Here is a 24,844-nt window from a genome sequence, read left to right on the forward strand (position 1 = left end):
AGGTGGGGACAAGTCAACCTCAGGGGGTTCAACAAGACCAAGTGCAGTGTCCTGCATCTGGGTCGAGGCAATCCCCAGCACAAATCTGCCTGGGCAGTGAGTGGCTGGAGAGCAGCCCTGAGGAGAGGGACTTGGGGTTCGCTGGTGGATGAGAAGCTCAACATGAACCAGCAGTGTGCACTTGCAGCCCAGAAAGCCAAGCAGAGTCTGGGCTGCAGCAGCAGAAGTGTGGGCAGCAGGGCCAGGGAGGTGATTCTCCCCCTCTGCTGCGCTCTGGTGAGACCCCACCTGCAGTACTGCATCCAGTTCTGGAGCCCCTGTTACAAGAAGGATGTGGATGTGCTGGTACATGTCCAGAGAAGGGCCGCAGGGATGCTCAGAGGGCTGCAGCAGCTCTGCTATGAGGACAGACTGAAAGAGTTGGGGCTGTTCAGTGTGGAGCAGAGGAGGCTCCCAGGTGACCTTCTTGTGGCCTTCCAGCATCTGAAGGGGGCTACAAAAAAGCTGGGGAGGGACTTTTGAGGCTCTCAGGGAGTGACAGGACTGAGGGGAATGGAGCAAAGCTGGAGGTGGGGAGATTCAGAGTGGATGTGAGGAGGAAGTTGTTGAACATGAGAGTGGTGAGAGGCTGGAATGGGTTGCCCAGGGAGGTGGTTGAGGTCCCATGGCTGGAGGTGTTTAAGGCCAGGCTGCTCTAGGGTAGGGTGTCCCTGCCCATGGGAGGGGTGTTGGAACTAGATGATCCTTGTGGTCCCTTCCAACCCTGCCTGGTTCTATGATTCTAAATGCCAGAAAAAACTGCTACTGCAGGAAACCTGTGTCACAGAAATCACTCTTGGAAAGGGAACTCATTCTGTATTTAGGCTGAAATTCCAGACTCCTAACAAATACTGGGAAAAGGTAGGTCAAGAAAACTTGTCTGTAGTCAGCAGGTTCTGGAGAATACAAACTGCTCTTATTTTGTGGGTAAAAAAAAGTGTGCAGTATTCTTCTGAGGTACATTGTTAGATGCTGTTATGTAGCTCGGTGAGCCAAAAGGGGATCTGGAGCCATACTTACAGCCTCGTCTGAGTATGTGACTGTCATATGACAGTTAGCTACACTCATTGTGGTCTGGTTTGGTATGACTTGTGATTTTCTGTGCAGGTGTCTTCACATCCTGGCTGTGTGAACCATTCTGCACTCTAATCAACCTTGAAATACCTTAGCTTGTTTCAGGTTTGCTTCAGAGTAAAGAATTAGCGTGAGGTGACTTTCCTCGAGTCATAGTTACTTGCAGATGCACACTAAAAGCAAGACACTGCTGAGGAGAAACTGTCAATGTGAAGAGGAAAAGTACTAAGAGCACATCCTTGCTGACTTTGTTAGCGGTCTGTGCACATGCTGGGTGGCTGTTGCAGAAACCCCTCTTTTTTCAGTTGCCCCAGTTCCTGCAGGACAAACCACTGTCCCTTGGCAGTATCTTGCCACATGGCCCAGTTTCTCTTTTATGCTGTAACACTTTAATATGTAAAGTCAAAAGCTTATAAGTTCCATGTTGGAGAACTCCAGAATGAATAGAAAGCCAAGCAAGAGTATTTTCCAAGTGGCTCTAGTTTTTCTTCTTACCATCAGCTCTTGCTTTTGGCACCTTAGCACTTTAACCACTATCAGGCTTTTTGGCTGCTTGGGACCTGGTTCCATGGGGGGAAAAAAAACTTAGCTTGCATTTCCCATGGCATTCCAAGGTAAAAACTGTTAAATATTTAGCAAAATTGGATCATATATAATAAAACCAGTGGCAAGGATCTAGGCTTCTGCTGTTCCTTGTGCACTAAGCTGCAAACTGGTAGTTTTTTCTTCTGAAGCAAAAAAAAAACCTGCTGGATGAAAGAGAAAAATGACTTTAGTGATCTTGGAAACTTGGAAGCCAAAAGGATATTGACTTGCCACGTATCCTGGAGCACTGAACAAACAGGGAAGTATGAGTTGTTTGTTCAAAGCTGAAGCAAAGATTAGGGCATCAGGCTCGGTTCTCACAAAGAATCAGGTCTTTTTGCAGCTGCTTTTGAAACAGCCAGCTGAGGAGCTGTGCTTTTCTGTTGCTATTAATACATGTTACAGGCTTGTGAATTTAGAAGACTGAGGGCTCATGTTTACATGCAATGGGGGAAACTCTCCTGTCCCTGAGATCACAGCATAGTAGGGGTTGGAAGAGACCTCTGGGGATCATCCAGTCTTCTTCTCCTTTTTTTTCTCATTTTCATTCACTTGTTAACAGAAGCTTTGTGTAAAAAGCTGCTCTTTTTTTCAGTCTTTAAACAAAGTTTGTACTAATCAGGATTTTTTTTCTTCTTAACTGTCAGAAGGAATTGGAATTGGCATTGGAGTGGGCTGCCCAGGGAAGTGGTGGAGTTGCCATCCCTGGAGGTGTTCAAGCAAAGCTTGGATGAGGCATTTATTGTCATGATCTGGTTGATTGGACAGGGCTGGGTGCTAGGTTGGACTGGCTGAGCTTGGAGGTCTCTTCCAACCTGGTTGATTCTATGACTCTAAGGAATATGTGGAAGTGTGAGTCACTTAAGGCCAGTAGGTGTTTCTTGGTCCACAGTACTAGTAGCAGTGCATCTTCTTTCATTCTTCAAGTGCTGTGCTTTATGTAAAAAGCTGCTCTTTTTTTCAGTCTTTAAATAAAGTTTGTACTAATCAGCATTTTTTCTTCTTCTTGACTGTCAGAAGGAATTGGAATTGCCATTGGAATGGGCTGCCCAGGGAAGTGGTGGAGTTGCCATTCCTGGAGGTGTTCAGGAAAAGCCTGGCTGAGGCACTTAGTGCCATGGTCTGGTTGATTGGCCAGGGCTGGGTGCTAGGTTGGTCTGGATGATCTTGGAGCTCTCTTCCAACCTGGTTGATTCTATGATTCAGAGGAATATGTGGAAGTGTCAGTCCCTGGAGGCCATTAGGTGTTTCTTGGTTCACAGTACTAATATCAGTGCATCTTTGATTCTTCAAGTACTGTGCTACCCTGAATTTACAGCCCTGACACGAGGCAGCAGCATTTTTTGGGTCAGAATGTGCAGAAATTCCAGAGGATCTGCTGAGCTCTGTATAATAATTTCCCAGAACTGTGTCATGTTTGTGCTGTGTTTTATATTTACTGGGCCCTGCTACCTTCCTTTGAGGTCACTTCAATGGAGAGAAGTTCCAAGTTGGGAAATCACTTGACCTAGAAGCTTTTCCTGCCCTAGACCTACAACAAGTGAACTTTTCTTTAGCCTATTGCTTCTAGTTCCACATGATTTTGTAGGCCTAGAAGTCCATTTTCTCCAGCATTTTTATCACCTTTTTTTCTCCTGGACTTAAATCAGAGATCTGAGTTTTGACATTGCTTTTGTGTTGTATTTCTTTAATGTGTTTTTCTGAACACTTTGCACAGATACTCAGAAACATCTGATCTATATTAAAATGATCTAGATTCTGGCTTTTGTTGTTGAACTTGAGGATAACAAAGAGTTGTGCAAAGGCTAAAACACTTGGGAGGATGGTAGATAGGGAAGCAAACCATCAGTTTCAAAAGAGGTTGCTGTAAGAGCTGTTTATTTATAGAAGGTTGTTCCTTCTTTTCCTCTGTTTCATGTTTGAATATGGATTATTTTTGTCCCATCTATTTGGAAAGACTTTGGGTTTGCTTGCTCTTTCAGTACAGTAGCTGAAACTTTTTATCCCACCACATGTTCTCTGCTAAAAGTAAAACTGGAGAGCACAGTACAGCAGGCAATTTCCTTAGAGAAGCTCCATCCCAAATCACTTGTATTGGGCTCCTGGTGGAGGTGTAGTTCAGAACAGAACTGAATTGTTTAGGTTGGACTTGCTGTAAGATCGCTGAGTCCAACCATTAATCAGCACCACCAGGTCATCACTAAACTACTTCTCTCAGCACCACATCTGCATGGCTTTTCAATCCCTCCAGGGGTGGGGACTCCACCACTGCCTTGGGCAGCCTGTTCCAGGGTTTGACAACCCTTTTGTGAAAGAAATTGTTCTTCATCTCCAACCTAAACCTCCTTGGAGCTTGACACAACTTGAGGCAGGAGAAGATTGACTGCCACTTGGCTCCAACCTCTTTTCAGGGAGATCACAGGCTCACAGCGTGTTAGGGGCTGGAAGGGACCCAGGGAGATCATTGAGTCCAACCCCCCTGACACAGCAGGACCACACAATCTAGATCAGGTCACAGAGGAACACATCCAGACAGGCCTTGAAAGGCTCCAGAGAAGGAGACTCCACAACCTCTCTGGGGAGCCTGTGCCAGTGCTCTGGGACCCTTACAGGAAAGAAGTTCCTCATTGTGTGGAGGTGGAACCTCTTGTGCTGCAGCTTACACCCATTGCTGCTTGTCCTATCCCAGGGAGCAGTGAGCAGAGCCTGTCCCCCCATCCAGACCAGCCCTCAGATGTTTATAAACATTGATTAAATCCCCTCTCAGTCTTCTCTTCTCCACACTAAACAGCCCCAGGTACCTCAGCCTCTCCTCATCAGCCATGCCCTCCTGTCCCCTCATCATCCTTGTAGCCTTCCACTGGACCCTCTCCAGCAGATCTCTGTCCCTCTTCAACTGGGGAGCCCAAAACTGAAGGCAGTATTCAAGATGAGGTCTCAGCAGGGCAGAGTAGAGGGGAAGGAGAGCCTCCCTTGATCTGCTGGACACACTCTTCTTCATTTGCAGTGAGCCAGTCCCCCCTCAGCCTCCTGATTTTCAAGCTAGATGAGCCCAGGTCCTTTGTCCCGCTGTTACGAAGGGATAATTGATTAATACAAGATGATATTTTCCCCAAATTAATATTGTTTATTAATGCTGTTTAATTAAAATGCACTATTGTTTTAAATTAATATTGTTTATTAACTTTGATATTCAGATCTCTCTCCATCCCCAACCACTGATTTTAATAATAATGGGGTTTTGGCACAGTTAGGGAAACATTTTACAGCTAATAACTAGATCTAGAAATAACCACCAAAAATATAACCATTAACTGGACTGGAAGAGAAGATTCTTGTGGCCAATATACCACTTGCAGCTCACTAGATGGACTCAAGGAGCTCCTTTCTTCTTATGGCAGAAGGCAATGGAGAATTACAAGAGGCTGTAAGCATTTACTCACAAAATTATCTCCTGACTCGTGGGGCTACCTGCAGCTTCAGACAGTACCCAAAGGCTTTCAGGGAGTTCTGTTACTTAGAATTATAGAATCAGTTAGGGTTGGAAGGGACCACAAGGATCATCTAGTTCCAAGCTCCCTGCCATGCTCAGGGACACCCTACCCTAGATCAGCCTGGCCACAGCCAGGTTGATAAAAAGCTCAATGTGAGCCTGCAGTGTGAGTGCAGCACAGACAGCAACCCTGTGCTGGGCTGCAGCAAGAGCAGTGTGGGCAGCAGGGCAAGGGAGGAGATTCTGCCCTTTTGCTCTTGTTAGACCCCACCTGGAGCTCTGTCTGCAGTTCTGGAGTTCCCAGCACAAGAAGGACATGGAACTGTTAGAGTGAGTTCAGAGGAGGTCTGCAAAGATGCTCAGAGGGCTGCAGCAGCTCTGCTATGAGGACAGGCTGAGAGAGTTTGGGCTCTGCACCCTGGAGAAGAGAAGGCTTTGAGGAGACCTTATAGCAGCCTTTCAGTATCTGAAGGAGACCTACAGGAAGGCTGAGGAGGGACTATTGACAAGGTCTTGTAATGGCAGGACCACCCAAGTGGATGACCTGGCACTTGTACCTCATTCCATTGTCCCTGACCCATCAATCTGTCCTGTCCAGGTCCCTCTGTAAAGCCTTTCTACCCTCAATTAGATGAACCCTCCTATTCAGCTTGGTGTGGTCTGCAAACTTACTGAGGGTGAACTCAGTCCCCTCTTCCAGTTCACTTATAAAGGTAATCAAAGAGAACTGCCCCAGTGCTGAGCCCTGGGGAACACCACTTGTGGATGGTCACCAACTGGAGTTAACTCCATTCCCTGCCACGCTTTGGCCTGGCTCTCAGCCAGTTTTTACCCAGAGAACCTCTCTTTTTACACAACAATTAATTTCCAATTGGAATCTCTTGATATCTCCCTGTGAGGATAGTGTTAACCTACAGAGGTTGTGTTGACTTGGGAAGGAATAGGAGCAGGCACTTCATTGACTGTGTTTGACTTCAGCAGCAGTGCCACTCCTGTTATTTCTGCCTGACTGACAAGAAGTAATAGCACAGCACAGCTTGCTCTGCAGAGAGCTGTTTCTAGAAGGATGGGAAGTAACCATTGCTTTCCCCCCAGTAACCATTGCTTTTCCCCCAGTGACCATTGCTTTTCCCCCAGTGACCATTGCTTTTCCCCCAGTGACCATTGCTTTCCCCCCAGGGCTGGCAATGTCTCTCTTTAAACCCAAGAAAAGTTGTATTTGGAAAAGGCTCAGTCTTGGAAAGCTTTTCTTCAATGAATGTTAGCTTTTGTTGAGCCTGGTGTAGTTATTTCCCCATTTATTATTTTACATTATGAGTTTTCTTATCTGCTGCTGATTGTGACCCTGAGTCACTTGTGTTCATGTGGCTCAAGAAGTGGCTGGAAGGCTGGGCCTGGAGAGTGGTGGTGAATGGTGCCACATCCAGTTGGCAGCTGGCACCAGTGGTGTACCCCAAGGATCAGTGCTGGGCACAGTCCTGTTCAGTGTCTTTACTGATGATGTGGACCAGGGGATTGAGTCCAGCATCAGTAGGTTTGCAGATGACACCAAGCTAGGAGCAGGTGTGGATCTGTTGGAGGGTAGCAGAGCCCTGCAGAGGGACCTGGCCAGGCTGGATGGGTGGGCAGAGGCCAAGGGGAAGAGACTGAACAAGGCCAAGTGCAGGGTTCTGCACTTTGGCCACAGCAACCCCAAGCAGCACTACAGGCTGGGGACAGAGTGGCTGAGAGGGAGCTGGGGGTGCTGGTAGAGAGTAGCTGAAGATGAGGCAGCAGTGTGCCCAGGTGGGCAGCAGAGCCAATGGCATCCTGGGCTGGCTCAGGAGCAGTGTGGGCAGCAGGACAAGGGAGGTTCTTCTGCCTCTGTACTCAGCACTGGTCAGGCCAAACCCTGACTCCTGTGTCCAGTTCTGGGCTCCTCAATTCAAGAGAGATGTTGAGGTACTGGAAGGTGTCCAGAGAAGGGCAGTGAAGCTGGTGAGGGGCCTGGAGCAGAGCCCTGTGAGGAGAGGCTGAGGGAGCTGGGGGTGTGCAGCCTGCAGAAGAGGAGGCTCAGGGCAGACCTCATTGCTGCCTACAAGTACCTGAAGGGAGGCTGTAGCCAGGTGGGGTTGGGCTCTTCTGCCAGGCAAGCAGCAACAGAACAAGGGGACAGAGTCTCAAGCTGTGCCAGGGGAGGTCTAGGCTGGCTGTCAGGAGGAAGTTGTTGTCAGAGAGAGTGATTGGCATTGGAATGGGCTGCCCAGGGAGGTGGTGGAGTCTCTGTGCCTGGAGGTGTTGAAGCCAAGCCTGGCTGAGGCACTTAGTGCCATGGTCTGGGCCTGGCTGATCTTGGAGGTCTCTTCCAACCTGGTTGATTCTGTAATTCTATGATTTGGAAATGTTTCTGAAGCTACTTCAAAGTTGACTTCTCTCTGATTTTTCCTTTCCATGCCAGCCATGATAAAGCCTGCATTAGCTTTTAAACTTGTCTCTGAGATGGTAACTTCTGCCCAGAAAGTTAGTGGAAGTGTCATCTACATCTTGTTGCAGAAGAGGCAGAATTAAAGAATCAAGTTGGTTATTGAGAGTTTTGTGGGGGTTTTGATGTGCTGTTAGTTGTCCCAGCCTTCTCTGGAAGGTTAGAAAGAGGTCCTGGTACTCTGTTAACAGTTTAAATCACTTCCAGCCACACAGCTGGAAGACAACTCTGCAGAAAATGACTTGGGGGTCCTGGCAGACACCAAGTCTACCATGAGTCAGCAATGTGCAGCAGATAGAGATAGTCCAATGAAGGGTCATAAAGGTGGTTGGAAAAGGCCAAGAGAGCTGAGGCTGTTCCATCTGGAGAAGAAGAGACTCAGTGCAGTGAAATACCCTAAGGGAGGCTGTAAATAAGGCAGAGCTAAACCTTTCTCATTGGTGCCTACTGGCAGAAGCAGGGACAGTGGGCACAAACTGAAACATGGTGGGTTCTCTCTGAACAGCAGGAAACACTTTTTAACTGTGGAGGTGGCTGAGTTCTGGCACAGGTTGCCCAAAGAGGTTGTGGACTTGTCTTCCTTGGAGATGTTCTGAGGTTATCTAGAGATAATGCTGGGCAAACTGCGCTAGGTCTTGGGATGGGTTAGGTTGGAAGGGACCCTAGAGATCATCTGCTCCAGATGCCTTCCATGGGCAGGGATGCCTCACAATTCAATGTGGTTGCTAAGGCCTCATCTATCCTGGACTTGAGCACCTCCAGGGAGGGACCATGCACAACATTTCTGGGCAACCTGTTCCAGAGCCTTACCACCATGGTACTGAAGAACTTCTTCCTAAGATCCAGTCTAAACCTACTCTCAGAGAACCATAGAACCAACCAGGTTGGAAGAGACCTCCAAGATCATGCAGTCCAACCTGCTCTGCCTCAGCTTCCAATCGTTCCCCTTTATCCTGTCACTAGAACAGGCCTTCTTGTAGAATCATAGAATCATAGAATCAAGCAGGTTGGAAGAGACCTCCAAGATCATCCAGTCCAACCTAGCACCCAGCCCTATCCAATCAACCAGACCATGGCACTAAGTGCCTCAGCCAGGCTTTTCTTGAGGACCCCCAGGGACAGTGCCTCCACCACCTCCCTGGGCAGCCCATTCCAATGGGAAATCACTCTCTCTGTGAAGAACTTCTTCCTAATGGTACTCGAAGGCAGCTTCTCTTCTCCAGGCTGAACAACCACAGCTCCCTCAGCCTCTCCTCATAGCAGAGGTGCTTCGGCCCTGCTTGGGCAGAGGGATTGGACAGGATGACCTCCAGAGGTACCCCAAATCCTCTGTGACTGTCAGGCAGGTTTTTCTGAAGGGCAGCCTAGTTTGGCTTGGTTTTCTGGTGCTCTGAAGAGCAGCTGGAGTGGCTGTGCCAGTTGTAACTTGTCCCCTGCTTTGTTTCCCACAGGAGCACGCGTACCCAGCGGATGAGCTCATGCCTCTAACGTGCCGCGGACGAGTGCGGGGTCAGGAGCCCAGTCGAGGGGACGTGGACGACGCCTTGGGAAAGTTAGTGTTGGAAAAGGCTGCTGTGCCACAGAAACACCCAGGGATGGCAGTACAGGCTGCAGCACATAACACTTGTTTGCTCACTTGACACAAACCCCTTCCTTCTATGACTTCCTCTTACCATGTTAACGAAGGTGAAATCGTAACCAGCGAAAGAATTGCCCAGGGAATGAGATCCAAAGGCTTCCAGCTGTGAGCTGACAGTGTTTGTTGGCAGTCTGTTGGCAGAATTCGTCTGCTCAACAGAGGTGAGAAGGGTTAAATAGAATCATAGAATCAACCAGGTTGGAAGAGACCTCCAAGATCATCCAGTCCAACCTATCTCAGCTTTCCCTTACGCTGGCCCTAAAAGTGATATTGAAGAAGCTTTTTTGTAGTAGCAGGAAGCTCTCTGAAAATGTAATTAGTCAAATGATTATCATGTGTGTGACAGCCTGAGTAGAAAACGTGGTTTCAGGCATAGAAACACTTCATGTTTTTCTTTTAAGATAGCTTATATTTACTATGCTACTCTGATATGGCTCAAGAACTGGCTGGAAGGCTGGGCCCAGAGAGTGGTGGTGAATGGTGCCATGTCCAGTTGGCAGCTGGCACTACTGGCGTGCCCCAGGGATCAGTGCTGGGCACAGTCCTGTTCAGTGTCTTTACTGATGATGTGGACCAGGGGATTGAGTCCAGCATCAGTAAGTTTGCAGATGACACCAAGCTAGGAGCAGGTATGGAGCTGTTGGAGGGTAGGAGAGTCCTGCAGAGGGACCTGGCCAGGCTGGATGGGTGGGCAGAGACCAATGGGAGGAGTCTGAAGTCTGCACTTGGCCTTGTTCAGCACTTTGGCCACAACAAGCCCAAGCAGCACTACAGGCTGAGGACAGAGTGGCTGAGAGCAGCCAGGCAGAGAGGGACCTGGGGGTGCTGGTAGGTAGTAGCTGAAGATGAGGCAGCAGTGTGCCCAGGTGGCCAAGAAAGCCAATGGCATCCTGGGCTGGCTCAGGAACAGTGCAGCCAGCAGGACAAGGGAGGTTCTTGTGCCCCTGTACTCAGCACTGGTCAGGCCACACCTTGTGTGCTGTGTCCAGTTCTGGGTTCCTCCATTCAAGAGAGATGTTGAGGTGCTGGAAGGTGTCCAGAGAAGGGCAATGAAGCTGGTGAGGGGCCTGGAGCACAGCCCTGTGAGGAGAGGCTGAGAGAGCTGGGGGTGTGCAGCCTGCAGCAGAGGAGGCTCAGGGCAGAGCTCATTGCTGTCTGCAACTACCTGAAGGGAGGCTGTAGCCAGGTGGGGTTGGTCTCTTCTGCCAGGCAAGCAGCAATAGAACAAGGGGACACAGTGTGAAGTTGTGGCAGGGGAGGTCTAGGCTGGATGTTAGGAGGAAGTTGTTGTCAGAGAGAGTGATTGGCATTGGAATGGGCTGCCCAGGGAGGTGGTGGAGTTGCTGTCCCTGGAGGTGTTCAGGAAAAGCCTGGCTGAGGCACTTAGTGCCATGGTCTGGTTGATTGGCCAGGGCTGGGTGCTAGGTTGGGCTGGATGAGCTTGGAGCTCTCTTCCAACCTGGTTGATTCTATGTTTCTATATTCCAAAGTACTGATGCTTTGGCCAGCAAAATGTAGATTTAAGGAGTGTTTTCCTCTGTGAAATTGAACAGAGTTGAATTACCCTGAGTCTGTCAGTAAGTTACTCATTTCTTGTCTGTGTGTACAGCTGATAGAACAAATGCTTAATAACGAATAGGTCAAGAGGGTTTTTTTTATTGATGTCACTGCTTAATGTCTCTAAACAGAACAGTGTTAAAGCTGGATGCTTGTCTTAAGTACTCCTAATTCACTCAATGATGCTCAGCCTGTTGTTTTGGTTATTTTTTTGTTCTAATCTGAAAGCTCCTTAGTCTAGAATTCCTTTTTAAGCCTGCTGCCTTGGAGGTGTTGAGAGCTATGCCTGATGAGAAAGAAGTGTCAGGGAAATGTGTTTTTAGTCCTGGTCATGCACTCTTCTTAATGACCTCCTTTTTGCCTAGTAATGTTGAGTAAAAATACCTGTCAGCCTCCTGGCTGCACTGAATTCTCTGAAGTATTTAGTGTTGTCTGTATAGAATCATTTGGGTAGGAAAAAGCCTTTATGGTCAGCAAGTCCAACCATTCTGTAACTCCATCAAGGCTGGTGTTAAGCTGTGTCCCTCAGCACCACATCTCTGTGTCTTTTAAAACTCCTCCAGGGATGAGGATTTCAGCCACCTCCCTGGGGAGCCTTTTTCAGTGTTTGAGAACACTTCCAGTGAAGAAATTTCCTCTAATGGCCAACCTAAACCTCCTCTGGTGCAGCTTGAGGCCATTTTCTCTCATCCTATCACTTGTTAGTAGGGGGAAGAGACCAGCCCCCATATGACTGTGACTTCTTTCAGGGAGTTGTGCAGAGCCAGGTCTCCTCCAGCCTCTTTTTCTCCAGCCTAAACAACCCCAATTCCCTGAGCTGCTCCTCACAGTACCCATTCTCAGACCACCTTTGATGGTATTCTCTGCCCCAGCACCTCAGTTTCTTTCTTGTAGTTGTTGACCCCAAACTTGAGTATGTTTTTTTCCATTCATAGAATAGAATCATAGAATCAACCAGGTCGGAAGAGACCTCCAAGCTCATCCAGTCCAACCTAGCACCCAGCCCTATCCAATCAACCAGACCATGGCACTAAGTGCCTCATCCAGTCTTTTCTTGAAGACCCCCAGGGACAGTGCCTAGTACTTACCTATATTATTATTTATGACTTCTCTTATGTAATCCTTTTTCTTGCCAACTGGCTTCTCAGTCATTCTCTCTAAGCCACTGCAATCACAGAATGCCAAGGTGAGACAGCTAGCTCAGTTCTGCTTCACTCCAGGGCACCAGCCTGCTGTATATTCATAGAGCCATAGAATCAACCAGGCTGGAAGAGACCTCCAAGCTCAGCCAGTCCAACCTAGCACCCAGCCCTATCCAGCCAACCAGACCATGGCACTAAGTGCCTCAGCCAGGCTTTGCTTCAACACCTCCAGGGACAGTGACTCCACCACCTCCCTGGGCAGCCCATTCCAATGCCAATCACTCTCTCTGACAACAACTTCCTCCTGACAGCCAGCCTAGACCTCCCCTGGCATAACTTGAGACTGTGTCCCCTTCTTCTGTTGCTGCTTGCCTGGCAGAAGAGACCAATCCCACCTGGTTACAACCTCCCTTCAGGGAGTTGTAGACAGCAATGAGCTCTGCTCTGAGCCTCCTTTTCTCCAGGCTAAACAACCTCAGCTCCCTCAGCCTCTCCCCATAGGATTTGTGTTCCAGGCCCCTCACCAGCTTTGTTGCTCTTCTCTGTACACCTTCCAGCACCTCAACATCTCTCTTGAACTGAGGGGCCCAGAACTGGACACAGCACTCAAGGTGTGGTCTGAGCAGTGTTGAGCACAGGGGCAGAATAACCTCCCTTGTCCTACTGGCCACACTGTTCTTGATCCAGCCCAGGATGCCATTGGCTCTCTTGGCCACCTGGGCACATTGCTGGCTCATCTTCAGCCTACTACCATTCCAGGTCAGGTTGGTTGGGGCTCTGAGCAACCTGCTCTAGTTGCAGATGTCCCTGCTGACTGCAGGGTGGTTTGACTAGATGACCTTTAAAGGTCTTTTCTAACCTCAAGCACTCTCTGGATCTACATGGGATTATGGATTTGACCTGATGTTTTCTTTTTATGGAATAAGTGTCTTTTTAGGCCTGTCACTTGCTAGTGCTGGGTGGCATTGATTGGTCAGGGCTGGGTGCTAGGTTGGACTGGATGAGCTTGGAGGTCTCTTCCAGCCTGCTTGGTTCTACGATTCAGTGATTTCATGATTGAGTGAAACTTGCTGAGAGCAACAGCAAAGAGGAGATTCTCATCTGCTTTGTTCATTTGATGTGTAATTTCAGAGTCTGTGTATAAATGCAAGCTTTTGCAGGTTGAAGAGCTCTAGGCTGTCCACTTCTTCCTAGCTCAGGAGCTGCTATGTACCTTCAGGCCCTGCTTACTGGCCCTTTGCTGTTCCATTGTATCCCACAGAGAAGTTTCCTAACATGATAACCCCATTTTCCTTAGTCTTTCACCACTGATTTTAACACTGAGCTTGACTGCAACCAATTAACAGCTTTTATCTGAAATAGGTAATTGGAGCACTTTCTGGGAGGAGAAATTTTAGCTTGGAATGGCTTTTGATCTTCCTAGATCTTTATGCTATAACTTAATAAGTTTTGTAGAGGAAGATCCAAGTAGTTTATCAAAAGGCTTTGAACCATTTTTACACAATCAGAAGATTTCTTAGATTGGAAAAGACCTTCAAGATCATTGAGTCCAACCATTAGTTTCACACTGGCAAGTCCTTTACTAAACCAAGTACTGGGTTTAAGAGTATTTGGTTGGAAACTAGAATAAACATTTAAAGTCTGAAGGCTTTGCAGTAATTGAAAGTATAGAATCATAGAGTCAGTCAGGGTTGGAAGGGACCACAAGGATCATCAAGTTCCAAGTCCCCTGCCATGGGCAAGGACACCCTACCCTAGAGCAGGCTGCACACAGCCTCATCCAGCCTGGCCAGAGCCTCATCCAGCCTGGCCTTAAACACCTCCAGCCATGGGGCCTCAAACACCTCCCTGGGCAGCCCATTCCAGCCTCTCACCACTCTCATGGTGTCTTTATAATCATAGCTTGTTTCAGACAGCTCCTATTCTGGCCACTAATGAAGGGAAGAAACTGCACAGGGAGTTTTAAACATCTTGTGTACAACTAATTTATTAGCAGTTAGTGATCTGTGGGAATTTAGCTGCTATTAGAAATGCTTTAATGTCTACAGTAAATCTATTCTATATTTCATTTCACAGATTCTCTCTGACCTTGATTGACACCTTGGACACTCTTGTGGTAAGTTTTGTCTATTGATCAACTTTGATAAAACAGAAAGATTGTTTCTGTTTTCATCTTTTGATGCTCTGACTTATTTTTAGATCTCTATGTGTTTAAATGATACATCAAAATGACTAATTATTCTTCACCTTTGATCTTTGCTACCTGTTTAAAGTGGCTTTTGCTTGTAAGACCTTCCAGATGGCTGCAATAGAATCATAGAATCAGTCAGGGTTGGAAGGGACTGCAAGGTGAGCAGATCCCTGTAAGAGTTCTACACTTGTTGGCTAAACTCCTCACTTTAATTGGTGCTTTTTTACAGTGTGGGAAGAAGCTTCCTTCCCCATAGGATAATGCAGCAGTGCTGCCTATCTTCTGCAGAATGAAACCTGCAGTGAGCAGTGTGCTTTGGTTGTGTGGGAGCTCTTACCATCCACAGAGAAGCAAAGAGTTTATTTATCAACTGGGAGACTTAGTTCATAGAATCATAGAATCAGGCAGCTTTGGAAGGGACCACAAGGAGCAGCCAGTTCCAACCCCACTGCCATGCCCAGGGACACCCTACCCTAGAGCAGCCTGGCCACAGCTTCAGCCAGCCTGGCCTGAAACACCTCCAGCCATGGGGCCTCAGCCACCTCCCTGGGCAACCCATTCCAGCCTCTCACCACTCTCATGCTCAACAACTTCCTCCTCACATCCAGTCTGAACCTACCCATCTCCAGCTTTGTTCCTTTCCCTCTAGTCCTGTCCCTGTCTGATAGCCAAAAAGTGCCTCCCCAGCTTTTTTGTAGGCTCCCTTCAGATCCTGGAAGGCCACAAGAAGGTCACCTGGGAGCCTCCTCTTCTCCAGCCTGCACAGCCCCAACTCTTTCAGTGGTATTGTTTGGAGTTTGTTGCAAAAGAAAACTAGAGCAGTTCTTCTGCTTTTCATTGCTGCTTTCTTAACTTGCTTTTCTTTGGGCTCTGACTTAAAGCAACATGTGAGCTTCCCTCCCATGCAGTCTAAAATACAATGCTGCAGGTGAACATCTCTTAGCAACTACTGAATCATTAAAGTTTTTTAATTGTATTGTGCATGTTTCATGTCTGAATTTGCTTCCACTTAAATATACTTTAAAGTAAATGCAGCCTTGGTCATGTTTGCTAGGAATTGTTGTCAAACTTCCTATGTTCCACCTCTTAAAGGATTCCACTCTGTTCCAGACACTCAAATGGATTATTGTGGTTTGTTTAATGCTTTCTTGTCTTAAAGCAGGATTGACACTTGTGGAATTTAAAGGCACTTAGGATAAGGAATGTAATGATAATGAATTGGACAAAGATTCCTAAAGACTGATTGAACTAAACTCAAGTACAATGTGAAAAGAAGTTGGAACCCCTCTGCTGTGAGGACAGTCTGAGAGTTGGGATTGTTCAATTTGGAGAGTAAAAGGCACCAGGGAGACCTTCTTAGAATCATGGAATCATAGAATCCAGCAGGTTGGAAGAGACCTCCAAGCTCATCCAGTCCAACCTAGCACCCAGCCCTGGCCAATCAACCAGACCATGGCACTAAGTGCCTCAGCCAGGCTTTGCTTCAACACCCCTAGGGATGGTGACTCCACCTCTTGTGGTGTTTCAGTACTTAAAGAGGACTTTTGAGCAGGGCCTGTTGTGACAGGACCCAGGTGATGGTTTCAAACTCAACAGAGGGAGATTTGGACTAGAGAGAAGGATTTTTGCCAGTGCAGGTGGTGAGATGTTGGCTCAGGTTACCCAAAGAGGTGGTAGATCTCTCATTCCAGGTCAGGTTGGCTGCGACTCTGACCAATATGCTGTAGATGCAGGTGTCCCTGCTGACTGCAGAGGAATTGGACTAGATGACCTTTAAAAGTCCATTCCAAGCCAAACCACTCTGTGAAATGCCCCAGCTGTTCTTCAGGCACCAGGAGAAAACCACTTGGAGGAGAAAAGCTGCTAGAACAATTCACTACACTTTAAAGGTGTGGCTCCTTAGCTCATGGGTAGGAATTCCTCTCAAATATGGGAGGCTTTGGAATAAGCCAATCTCTGCCCACTCTAGCAGCACAGCCTGCTGAGTCCTGTTCCACTGCAGTCATGGCATGTGAGCAGAAGGAACAAACAAGTCCTTGGCTGATAATTTAGGTACACTCTCAGTGACTTTGTGTACAGCTTTTATTGTCCTTCATGTGTCTCATGAGAAAAACTATTGTCTGCTTGCACAGTGTCAGAGTGTGTCCCTGCAGGACCACAGCATCAGTGTAAGGCATGTTTAAATGCTTTTCCTTTTTTAATTCATTGCACTTGTTCTTCTGCACCTGAGTGTGGCTGTTGAAACCTCATCACCTGGTTGCATTTGTATTGCAGGTGTTGAATAAAACCAAAGAGTTTGAGGAGGCTGTAAGGAAAGTAATAAAGGATGTGAATTTAGACAATGACATAGTTGTGTCTGTCTTTGAAACCAACATAAGAGTCCTTGGGTGAGTAACCTTTACCTTTTCTAAACTCCTTTAAATGTGTTTGGTTTGGGTTTGGTACAGAAATGTCTTGAAGGCACAACTTTCTGTGCTCTCTTGCTTCATTTACAACAGTTGTGCCTGTGTCAGTTAGCACCTGCCCTAAGCAAGGCTGTCAGACATGGGGCAGGAACTCATCCAGTCAAGCTGACCCCCATCTCACTGCTGCAGGTGTAGCTGTTTGCTACAGCTGCAATTAAAAGAGATTGTTCCTGCTGAGGTAGCAGTGTGTTTTTGTAATGGAAAGAGGCTTCTGAAGTACACTGTTCAACACTTGATTTGGTGGGTAGCACATTTCCATACTTAGTGTAATAGATTATTTCAGGTTGGAAGGGAACTCTGCAGGTCTCTAGTCCAATATGCTGCTCAGCACAGGAGTGGAATCCCAGAATCAGCCAGGGTTGGAAGGGACCACGAGGATCATCTAGTTCCAAGCCCCTTGCCATGGGCAGGGACACCCTAGCCTAGAGCAGGTTAGTTTTAAAGCTACTATTGAACATCTCTGAAGAGGAAGGATTGAGAGACCTGAGGCTGGTTAGCCTGAAGAAGAGCAGCCTTAGAGGGGGTCTGATCAGTGCTCAGCAAGAGCTAAAGCAGGGTGGGGCAAGAGATGGGGCCAGACTCTTGTCAGTGGTGCCTAGTAACAGGACAAGGGACAATGGGCACAAACTAGAACCTAGGAAAAACTCTGCTGTGGGTTCTGGAGCCCTGGAGCAGGCTGCCCAGAGAGGCTGTGGAGTCCCCTTCCCTGGAGAGATTCCAAACTCCCTGGGACATTATGATCCTTGGCAGCCTGCTGTGGGTGACCCTGCTTTCACAGGAGAGTTGTACTGGATGGTCTCCAGAGGTCCCTGCCAACTCCCACTCCCTTTTAGCTACAATTCTAAATGCACTTTTTAGAGGTGTTCTTGATTAACTATATAGATGAGTCAGGGAGTCCTCTGCAGCTTAGAATGGGATCCTAAACAAGAATTGCTTCTGAAACACTGGCAGCAAACCTTGAGCATAACTGGGAGTTGCCTGCTCAATATTGCCTTGGCAATACAGCAGAGTTATGTCCATAGGTGCCTAAACTGTGGAGCTGGCAGCTCATGGTTTGGACAGATTCACTCTGTGCTGGATCAAGAACTGGCTGGATGGCAGAGACCAGAGAGTGGCAGTGAATGGTGCCACATCCAGTCCTGTTCAGTGTCTTTATTGATGATCTGGAACAGGGGACTGAGTCCAGCATCAGTAAGTTTGCAGATGACACCAAGCTGGGAGCAGGTGTGGATCTGCTGGAAGGTGGGAGAGCCCTGCAGAGGGACCTTGCCAGGCTGGATGGGTGGGCAGAGGCCAATGGGATGAGATTGAATAAGGCCAAGTGCAGGGTTCCACACTTTGGCCACAACAACCCCAAGCAGCACTACAGGCTGGGGACAGAGTGGCTGAGAGCAGCCAGGCAGAGAGGGACCTGGGGGTGCTGGTAGAGAGTAGCTGAAGTTGAGGCAGCAGTGTGCCCAGGTGGCCAAGTGAGTCAATGGCATCCTGGGCTGGCTCAGGAGCAGTGTGGGCAGCAGGACAAGGGAGGTTCTTGTGCCCCTGGACTCAGCACTGGTGAGGCCACCCCTTGAGTGCTGTGTCCAGTTCTGGGCTCCTGAATTCAAGAGAGATGTTGAGGTGCTGGAAGGTGTCCAGAGAAGGGCAATGAAGTTGGTGTGGGGCCTGGAGCAGAGCCCTGTGAGGAGAGGCTGAAGGAGCTGGGGGTGTGCAGCCTGCAGAAGAGGAGGCTCAGGGCAGAGCTCATTGCTGTCTACAAGTACCTGCAGGGAGGCTGTAGCCAGGTGGGGTTGGGCTCTGCTGCCAGGCAAGCAGCACCAGAAGAAAGGGACACAGTCTCAAGTTGTGCTGGGGGAGGTCTAGGCTGGATGTTAGGAGGAAGTTGTTGTCAGAGAGAGTGATTGGCATTGGAATGGGCTGCCCAGGGAGGTGGTGGAGTCACTGTCCCTGGAGGTGTTGAAGCAAAGCCTGGCTGAGGCACTTAGTGCCATGGTCTGGTTGATTGGGTGGGGCTGGGTGCTAGGTTGGACTGGATGATCTTGGAGGTCTCTTCCAACCTGCTTGATTCTATGATTGTATGATTTTAATGTTGCTGTTGAGATGGATATAACTTCTGTTGATGTGGATATTCTTTTCTTGTATTTAGAGGTCTCCTAGGTGGGCATTCAGTGGCAATTATGCTGAAAGAAAAAGGAGAATATATGCAGTGGTACAATGGTGAACTTCTTCACATGGCAAAGGAACTGGGCTACAAACTTTTACCTGCTTTTAACACCACCAGTGGTCTCCCTTATCCAAGAGTAAGTCCTCTGCTTTCTGCAATTCAGAATTACTTCTGTAAGCACAAGTTTTGTCAATTTGGTTTTATCTCTGTTTCTAAAGTCATTTGGACATTTGTTTAAGGTGATAAAATACTGATTTAGGCTCTCTGAATCCCTGCATTTGCAGCTCTGGAAACTCTAATATGGTTTGTTGTGGATAAACAGTAAAAGCAGGAATTTTGGCTGATCTTGGTCTACTCCATACTACCTGTAGGCAGCACCAAATAGCTGAGGAGAGCTATTTTTGTTTTGATACATATCTCTCACTAAGATAATGACTAGAACATATCACAGGCATTTGCTTCAGAATTCACCAGAGAACTGATTCATCTTCATGGGCTGCAGCCACATTTTTCAAGAGAGCAGAACTCCCTGAAGGGAGGCTGCAGTCAAGCAGCAACAGAAGAAGGGGACACAGTCTCATGTTGTGCCAGGGGAGGTCTAGGCTGGATGTTAGGAGGAAGTTGTTGTCAGAGAGAGTGATTGGCATTGGAATGGGCTGCCCAGGGAGGTGGGGGAGTCACTGTCCCTGAAGGTGTTGAAGCCAAGCCTGGCTGAGGCACTTAGTGCCATGGTCTGGTTGACTGGATAGGGCTGGGTGCTAGGTTGGGCTGGATAATCTTGGAGGTCTCTTCCAACCTGGTTGATTCTATGTAAAAAACCTTTCATCATGTCCTTTAAATGACAGAAATCTGCTTCCTGTGCATATCTCCCATCAATTTTGTGAGATGTGACTTCGACTGGAAATTTTACCATCAATTCAAAGTTGAGGGTCAGTAAATCAGCATTTTCCTGGTGAAAATGTCTAATTCAGAATGTTCAGGGTTTGGCAGTCCTCTGCTGAGAGGCTCCTCTCCAGAATACAGTTAGTATTAGTTAATTAGTAGAGTTAGTGTTGTGCCTGCAACAAAACCAGGTCCACCTACCAAGTGTTCTCTGGAACCAGGTGGAGAGAGATACTTGGAAAGTTCTTCTGAGTTCCTGATTTGCTTACATAGAGAATCATATAATCAACCAGGTTGGAAGAGACCTCCTAGCTCAGCCAGTCCAACCTAGCACCCAGCCCTGGCCAATCAACCAGACCATGGCACTAAGTGCTTCATCCAGGCTTGGCTTCAACACCTCCAGGGACAGTGACTCCACCACCTCCCTGGCAGCCCATTCCAACGCCAATCACTCTCTCTGCCAACAACTTCCTCCTAACATCCAGCCCAGACCTCCCCTGGCACAGCTTGAGACTGAGTGTTTTTGTGTGTATATATATGCACACACACTTGAGAGTATATAAATTGCTAGACTTAGATTTTCAGGATGATATCCTTCAATCCATATCTCCAGTGAATCAGGTAACATCTCCTTGGGCCAGTTCTTGTTCTGGATGGTTGAGTATTCTGGGTAGTTCTCCAGAACTCTATGTGTGTGCTGGAGTTGACAGCAGGTGGTAAAACAGAGCAAACCAGAAAGGAGCTGTGGGATTGTTTTTTGCCTTGCTCTTAGGAAAAGAGCATAGATTATTTAGCTGCTCTACAAACCTCTAACAGGAGTGCAAGGAGTAAAAATAAAGATGATATCTCTGACTTCTTTTTTTCCTAGGTTAACTTAAAATTTGGAGTAAGACATCCAGAAGCAAGGACAGGAACAGAAACTGATACCTGTACAGCTTGTGCAGGTACCTTGATCCTTGAGTTTGCAGCTTTAAGCCGATTCACAGGAACAGCTATATTTGAGGTTTGCTTTCCATGATACCTTGATTGTTTGTTTCTTTGTTTGCTATCCATTAGTGTTACATCTCTGTTAACTTGGACAACCAATTTTGGCTTCATTAAATGGGTGCATGTCTTAGTTGTTATACATAAAAAGTGACTGGCCAGGAGCAGGGGAGACAGGCTCTGCTCACTGCTCCCTGGGATAGGACAAGGAGCAATGGGTGGAAATTGCAGCACAGGAGGTTCCAGCTCAACACAAGGGGGAACTTCTTTACTGTAAGGGTCCCAGAGCATTGGCACAGGCTCCCCAGAGAGGCTGTGGAGTCTCCTCCTCTGGAGCCTTTCAAGGCCTGTCTGGATGTGTTCCTCTGTGATCTGTGCTAGATTGTGTGGCACTGCTGTGGCAGGGGGGGTTGGACTCGATGATCTCCTTGGGTCCCTTCCAACCCCTAACAACCTGTAAGCCTGTGATCCTGTGACCTTTTTTCCTAAGTATTAATTTGATTGATTTATTCATTTTAAAAGGTCAAAACCAGAAGAAATTATATTAAATAAAAGTAGTTACAGTATGATGAAAGTAAACAAGATAATTACACTAAAGGCTAGCTAAAGGGTAATTGTTGCATCCTATTTGGATATTGGGATCAGGACTGACAAGAAGAAAAGCTGGCTAAAGCATCTCCCCCATGGAGACAGGTTGAGGGAGTTGGGGCTGGTCAGCCTGGAGAAGAGCAAGCTTTGGGGAGTTCTTAAAGCAGCCTTCCAGTGCTTGAAGGGGGCTTACAAGAAATCTGGGGAGGAGAAGCTGAGGGAGCTGGGGTGGTTTAGGCTGGAGAAGAGAAGGCTCAGGGGTGACCTCATTGCTGTCTACAACTACCTGAAGGGAGGTTGTAGCCAGGTGGGGATCATTCTCTTCTTCCAGGCACCCAGCAACAGAAGAAGGGGAGGACAGAGTCTCAAGTTGTGCCAGGGGAGGTCTAGGCTGGCTGTTAGGAGGAAGTTGTTGTCAGGGAGAGTGATTGGCATTGGAGTGGGCTGCCCAGGGAGGTGGTGGAGTCACTGTCCCTGGAGGTGTTGAAGCAAAGCCTGGATGGGGCACTTAGTGCCATGGTCTGGTTGACTGGCCAGGGCTGGGTGCTAGGTTGGACTGGATGATCTTGGAGGTCTCTTCCAACCTTATTGATTCTATGATGGGATGAGAAGGAATGGATTGAACTGAAAGAGGAGAGATGCCTGAGCATGGCAGAGGGGTTGGAACTGGCTGATCCTTGTGGTCCCTTCCAACCCTGTCTGATTCTATGATTCTCTGAGTAGCACTGAGTTTTATAACAGTTAGATAGGAAACACCTTAGGACTTCCTAGCATGGAATCATAGAATCAACCAGGTTGGAAGACACCTCCAAGATTATCCAGTCCAACTCTATCCAGTCAACTAGACCATGGCACTAAGAGAGGTAAGAAGGCACCTTTGGTCTGAGTGTTTGTGTGCTCTCCTGTACTGAGTGTTTGCTGTTGTTGCAGGAATATGCCCGGAAAGCCCTGGACTTTATCTGGGAGAAGCGGCAGCGCAGCAGCAACTTAGTGGGAGTCACCATTAACATTCATACTGGCGACTGGGTTCGCAAAGGTGGGTGGCACTCTGCCTTAGAGTCACTCCCTACAGGGGGCTGTGGGCAAGAAAACCTTGAGGCACTGTCCCCAGCACCCTTCCCTACCTTACTGAAAGCTCTTAATTGGGTAGGTGGAGTAGCCTCATTTCAGTGCTGGAGAAACCTGTTCGAACAAGGCTGAGCTTTGCTCTGAAAGGCTGTTCTGGTAGAGAAACTCGTTTCATTTGTGTCCTCTGATTCACTTTAACACTGAGGGGAATGCTCTGGGGTAAATTCTGAGATATTCCTAGGGAAAAACACCTAAATGAGTCTGTGGTTATGGCAGCCAGTGGAAATGTGTTCACGTGAGGCAAGTGAAACAGCTGACTTCAGTGCGTGCCTGGTTGTGTCCCAACGTGCACTGATGCTGCAAAGCCTTTAACACAGACATCCAGCATTGTGCCCTTGCATCCATCTGTGCCTTAATTCCTTTTACTGAAAAAGCCTTTGAAATCAAAATGAAAGCAAGGAAAAAAAATACCCTTATGGTTAGCACCTAAAGCCCACCTTTGTTTTTCATTCTCTGCTGTTTTCTAGATAGTGGAGTTGGAGCAGGCATAGATTCCTATTATGAATATTTATTAAAAGCCTATGTCTTGCTGGGAGATGACAGCTTCCTGGAGAGATTTAACACGGTGAGTTTACACCTTGCACAGGTTTGTGCCTTCTGCCAGCCAAATTTAAGACTGACTGTGTTGTCAGTCAGCTGTTAGTCTGAGAAGCCTGTGAAGAAGGGATCTCTAGCAGAATTTCTGTTGCTTCTGGTGTGTCTAGTGCCAGCTCTTGCTGTGAGTTTCTGTTAATCTTGGGAGAACTGTCACCTAAGCAACTATTTTAACCCCATCCAGTGACAATCAGAATCTTCTGGAAGGGACCTGGGGGTACTGGTAGATAGTAGGCTGAAGATGAGCCAGCAGTGTGCCCAGGTGGGCAGCAGAGCCAATGGCATCCTGGCCTGGATCAAGAACAGTGTGGCCAGCAGGACAAGGGAGGTTCTTCTGCCCCTGTACTCAGTACTGGTCAGGCCAAACCTTGAGTGCTGTGTCCAGTTCTGGGCTCCTCAATTCAAGAGAGATGTTGAGGTGCTGGAAGGTGCCCAGAGAAGGGCAGCAAGGCTGGGGAGGGGCCTGGAGCACAGCCCTGTGAGGAGAGGCTGAGGGATCTGGGGTTGTTTAGCCTAGAGAAAAGGAGGCTCAGGGCTGAGCTCATTGCTGTCTACAACTCCCTGAAGGGAGGCTGTAGCCAGGTGGGGGGTGGCCTCTTCTCCCAGGCAACCAGCAATAGAACAAGGGGACACAGTGTGAAGTTGTGGCAGGGGAGGTCTAGGCTGGATGTTAGGAGGAAGCTGTTGGCAGAGAGAGTGATTGGCATTGGAATGGGCTGCCCAGGGAGGTGGTGGAGCCACCGTCCCTGTAGGTGTTGAAGAAGAGACTGGATGAGGCACTTGGTGCCATGGTCTGGTTGACTGGATAGGGCTGGGTGCTAGGTTGGGCTGGATGATCTTGGAGGTCTCTTCCAGCCTGGTTGATTCTATGATTCCATGATCATAGGTGAAACTGTATTTCAAGATCAGCTTGGAGAGTGTAAATACTTCTGTAAGGCAGCTTACAAGCCATGCACAATTCCCTTCTATCCTGAAGCAACAAAAGAAGATCTGAAAATCAAAGTCTGGATCTTGCACTGCAGATCCTGAGGCTCACTACACATCTTAGCACACTTATAAGCTAAAAAAAACCCACACTTAAATAACTAAATTCACAAAGTTAGTGGGCAGCCTTGTCAGCATCATTATGCTTTCATGAAAGCATTTTTTCCTATTGAAAAGAGCAAGATTTGATACCATAAACTGATTTTCTGTGATCATGAGCAATACTAACATGGGAATAATTCAGTAGCTTAAGGCCTGTTGCAACATATGAAATGTAATTATGGTTTCCTATTCCTAACTTGCAGCCTCTATTGCTGTATTTTGCCTCAGTTATGTCTGTTAAATGATTCCCATCAATCTGGCTCATGTGGTCATGACTCTGCTTCAGAAAGCAAGAAAGGCAACTCCTGTCTTGGGCTCTATAGAACTGGAAATTAGCAAGCTGATAAGTGAGTTAGTGGGTTTGAAGAGTCCTCTGAGACACCAACTCCAGCTGCTTTGGGTTTTTCTTTTTCCCCCTTCTCCTCCTGAGATGTGTTTGCTTCAGAATGCTCTGGTTCAGAGAAAGCAGCTTCAGCTTTAATTAGCATGTGCTTACTGATTCAGCCAAAACAAATGTGTCTGAACTGTGACAGTAACTTGTTGATCACATGGCTGCTGAACATAGTACTCTGAATGTGTAGTACTTGGAAAAATTGATGTTTATCCTGTGTGTAGTGCTGTGGAGCTTTTCAGTATTTACTGCTCCTTTGTCAAAGTGGGAACTACTCTGCCCTGCCAGAGGTAATAATGATTGGGAGTGAGCCAGCAGTGTGCACTTGCAGCCTGGGGGCCAACAAGAGCCTGGGCTGCAGCAGGAGAAGTGTGGTCAGCAGGG

The 24,844-nt window shown here is 47.7% G+C and overlaps 1 protein-coding gene across 4 annotated transcripts in view; it reads left to right on the forward strand.

Annotated features, from left to right (window-relative positions):
- EDEM3 (ER degradation enhancing alpha-mannosidase like protein 3) overlaps window positions 1–24,844 on the forward strand; it is a 51,160-nt gene that overhangs the window by 4,119 nt on the left and 22,197 nt on the right. For all 4 annotated transcript variants that reach the window (XM_064148075.1, XM_064148072.1, XM_064148073.1 and 1 more), the window contains exons 3-9: window positions 9,104–9,204; window positions 14,067–14,106; window positions 16,456–16,568; window positions 18,790–18,943; window positions 20,558–20,692; window positions 22,192–22,297; window positions 22,857–22,954. In XM_064148075.1, the coding sequence (XP_064004145.1) occupies window positions 9,104–9,204; window positions 14,067–14,106; window positions 16,456–16,568; window positions 18,790–18,943; window positions 20,558–20,692; window positions 22,192–22,297; window positions 22,857–22,954 (747 nt within the window). The remainder of the gene's footprint in view (window positions 1–9,103; window positions 9,205–14,066; window positions 14,107–16,455; window positions 16,569–18,789; window positions 18,944–20,557; window positions 20,693–22,191; window positions 22,298–22,856; window positions 22,955–24,844) is intronic.

This window comes from Pogoniulus pusillus, chromosome 8 (assembly GCF_015220805.1).
Source record: "Pogoniulus pusillus isolate bPogPus1 chromosome 8, bPogPus1.pri, whole genome shotgun sequence".
Classification (NCBI taxonomy): Eukaryota; Metazoa; Chordata; class Aves; order Piciformes; family Lybiidae; genus Pogoniulus; species Pogoniulus pusillus.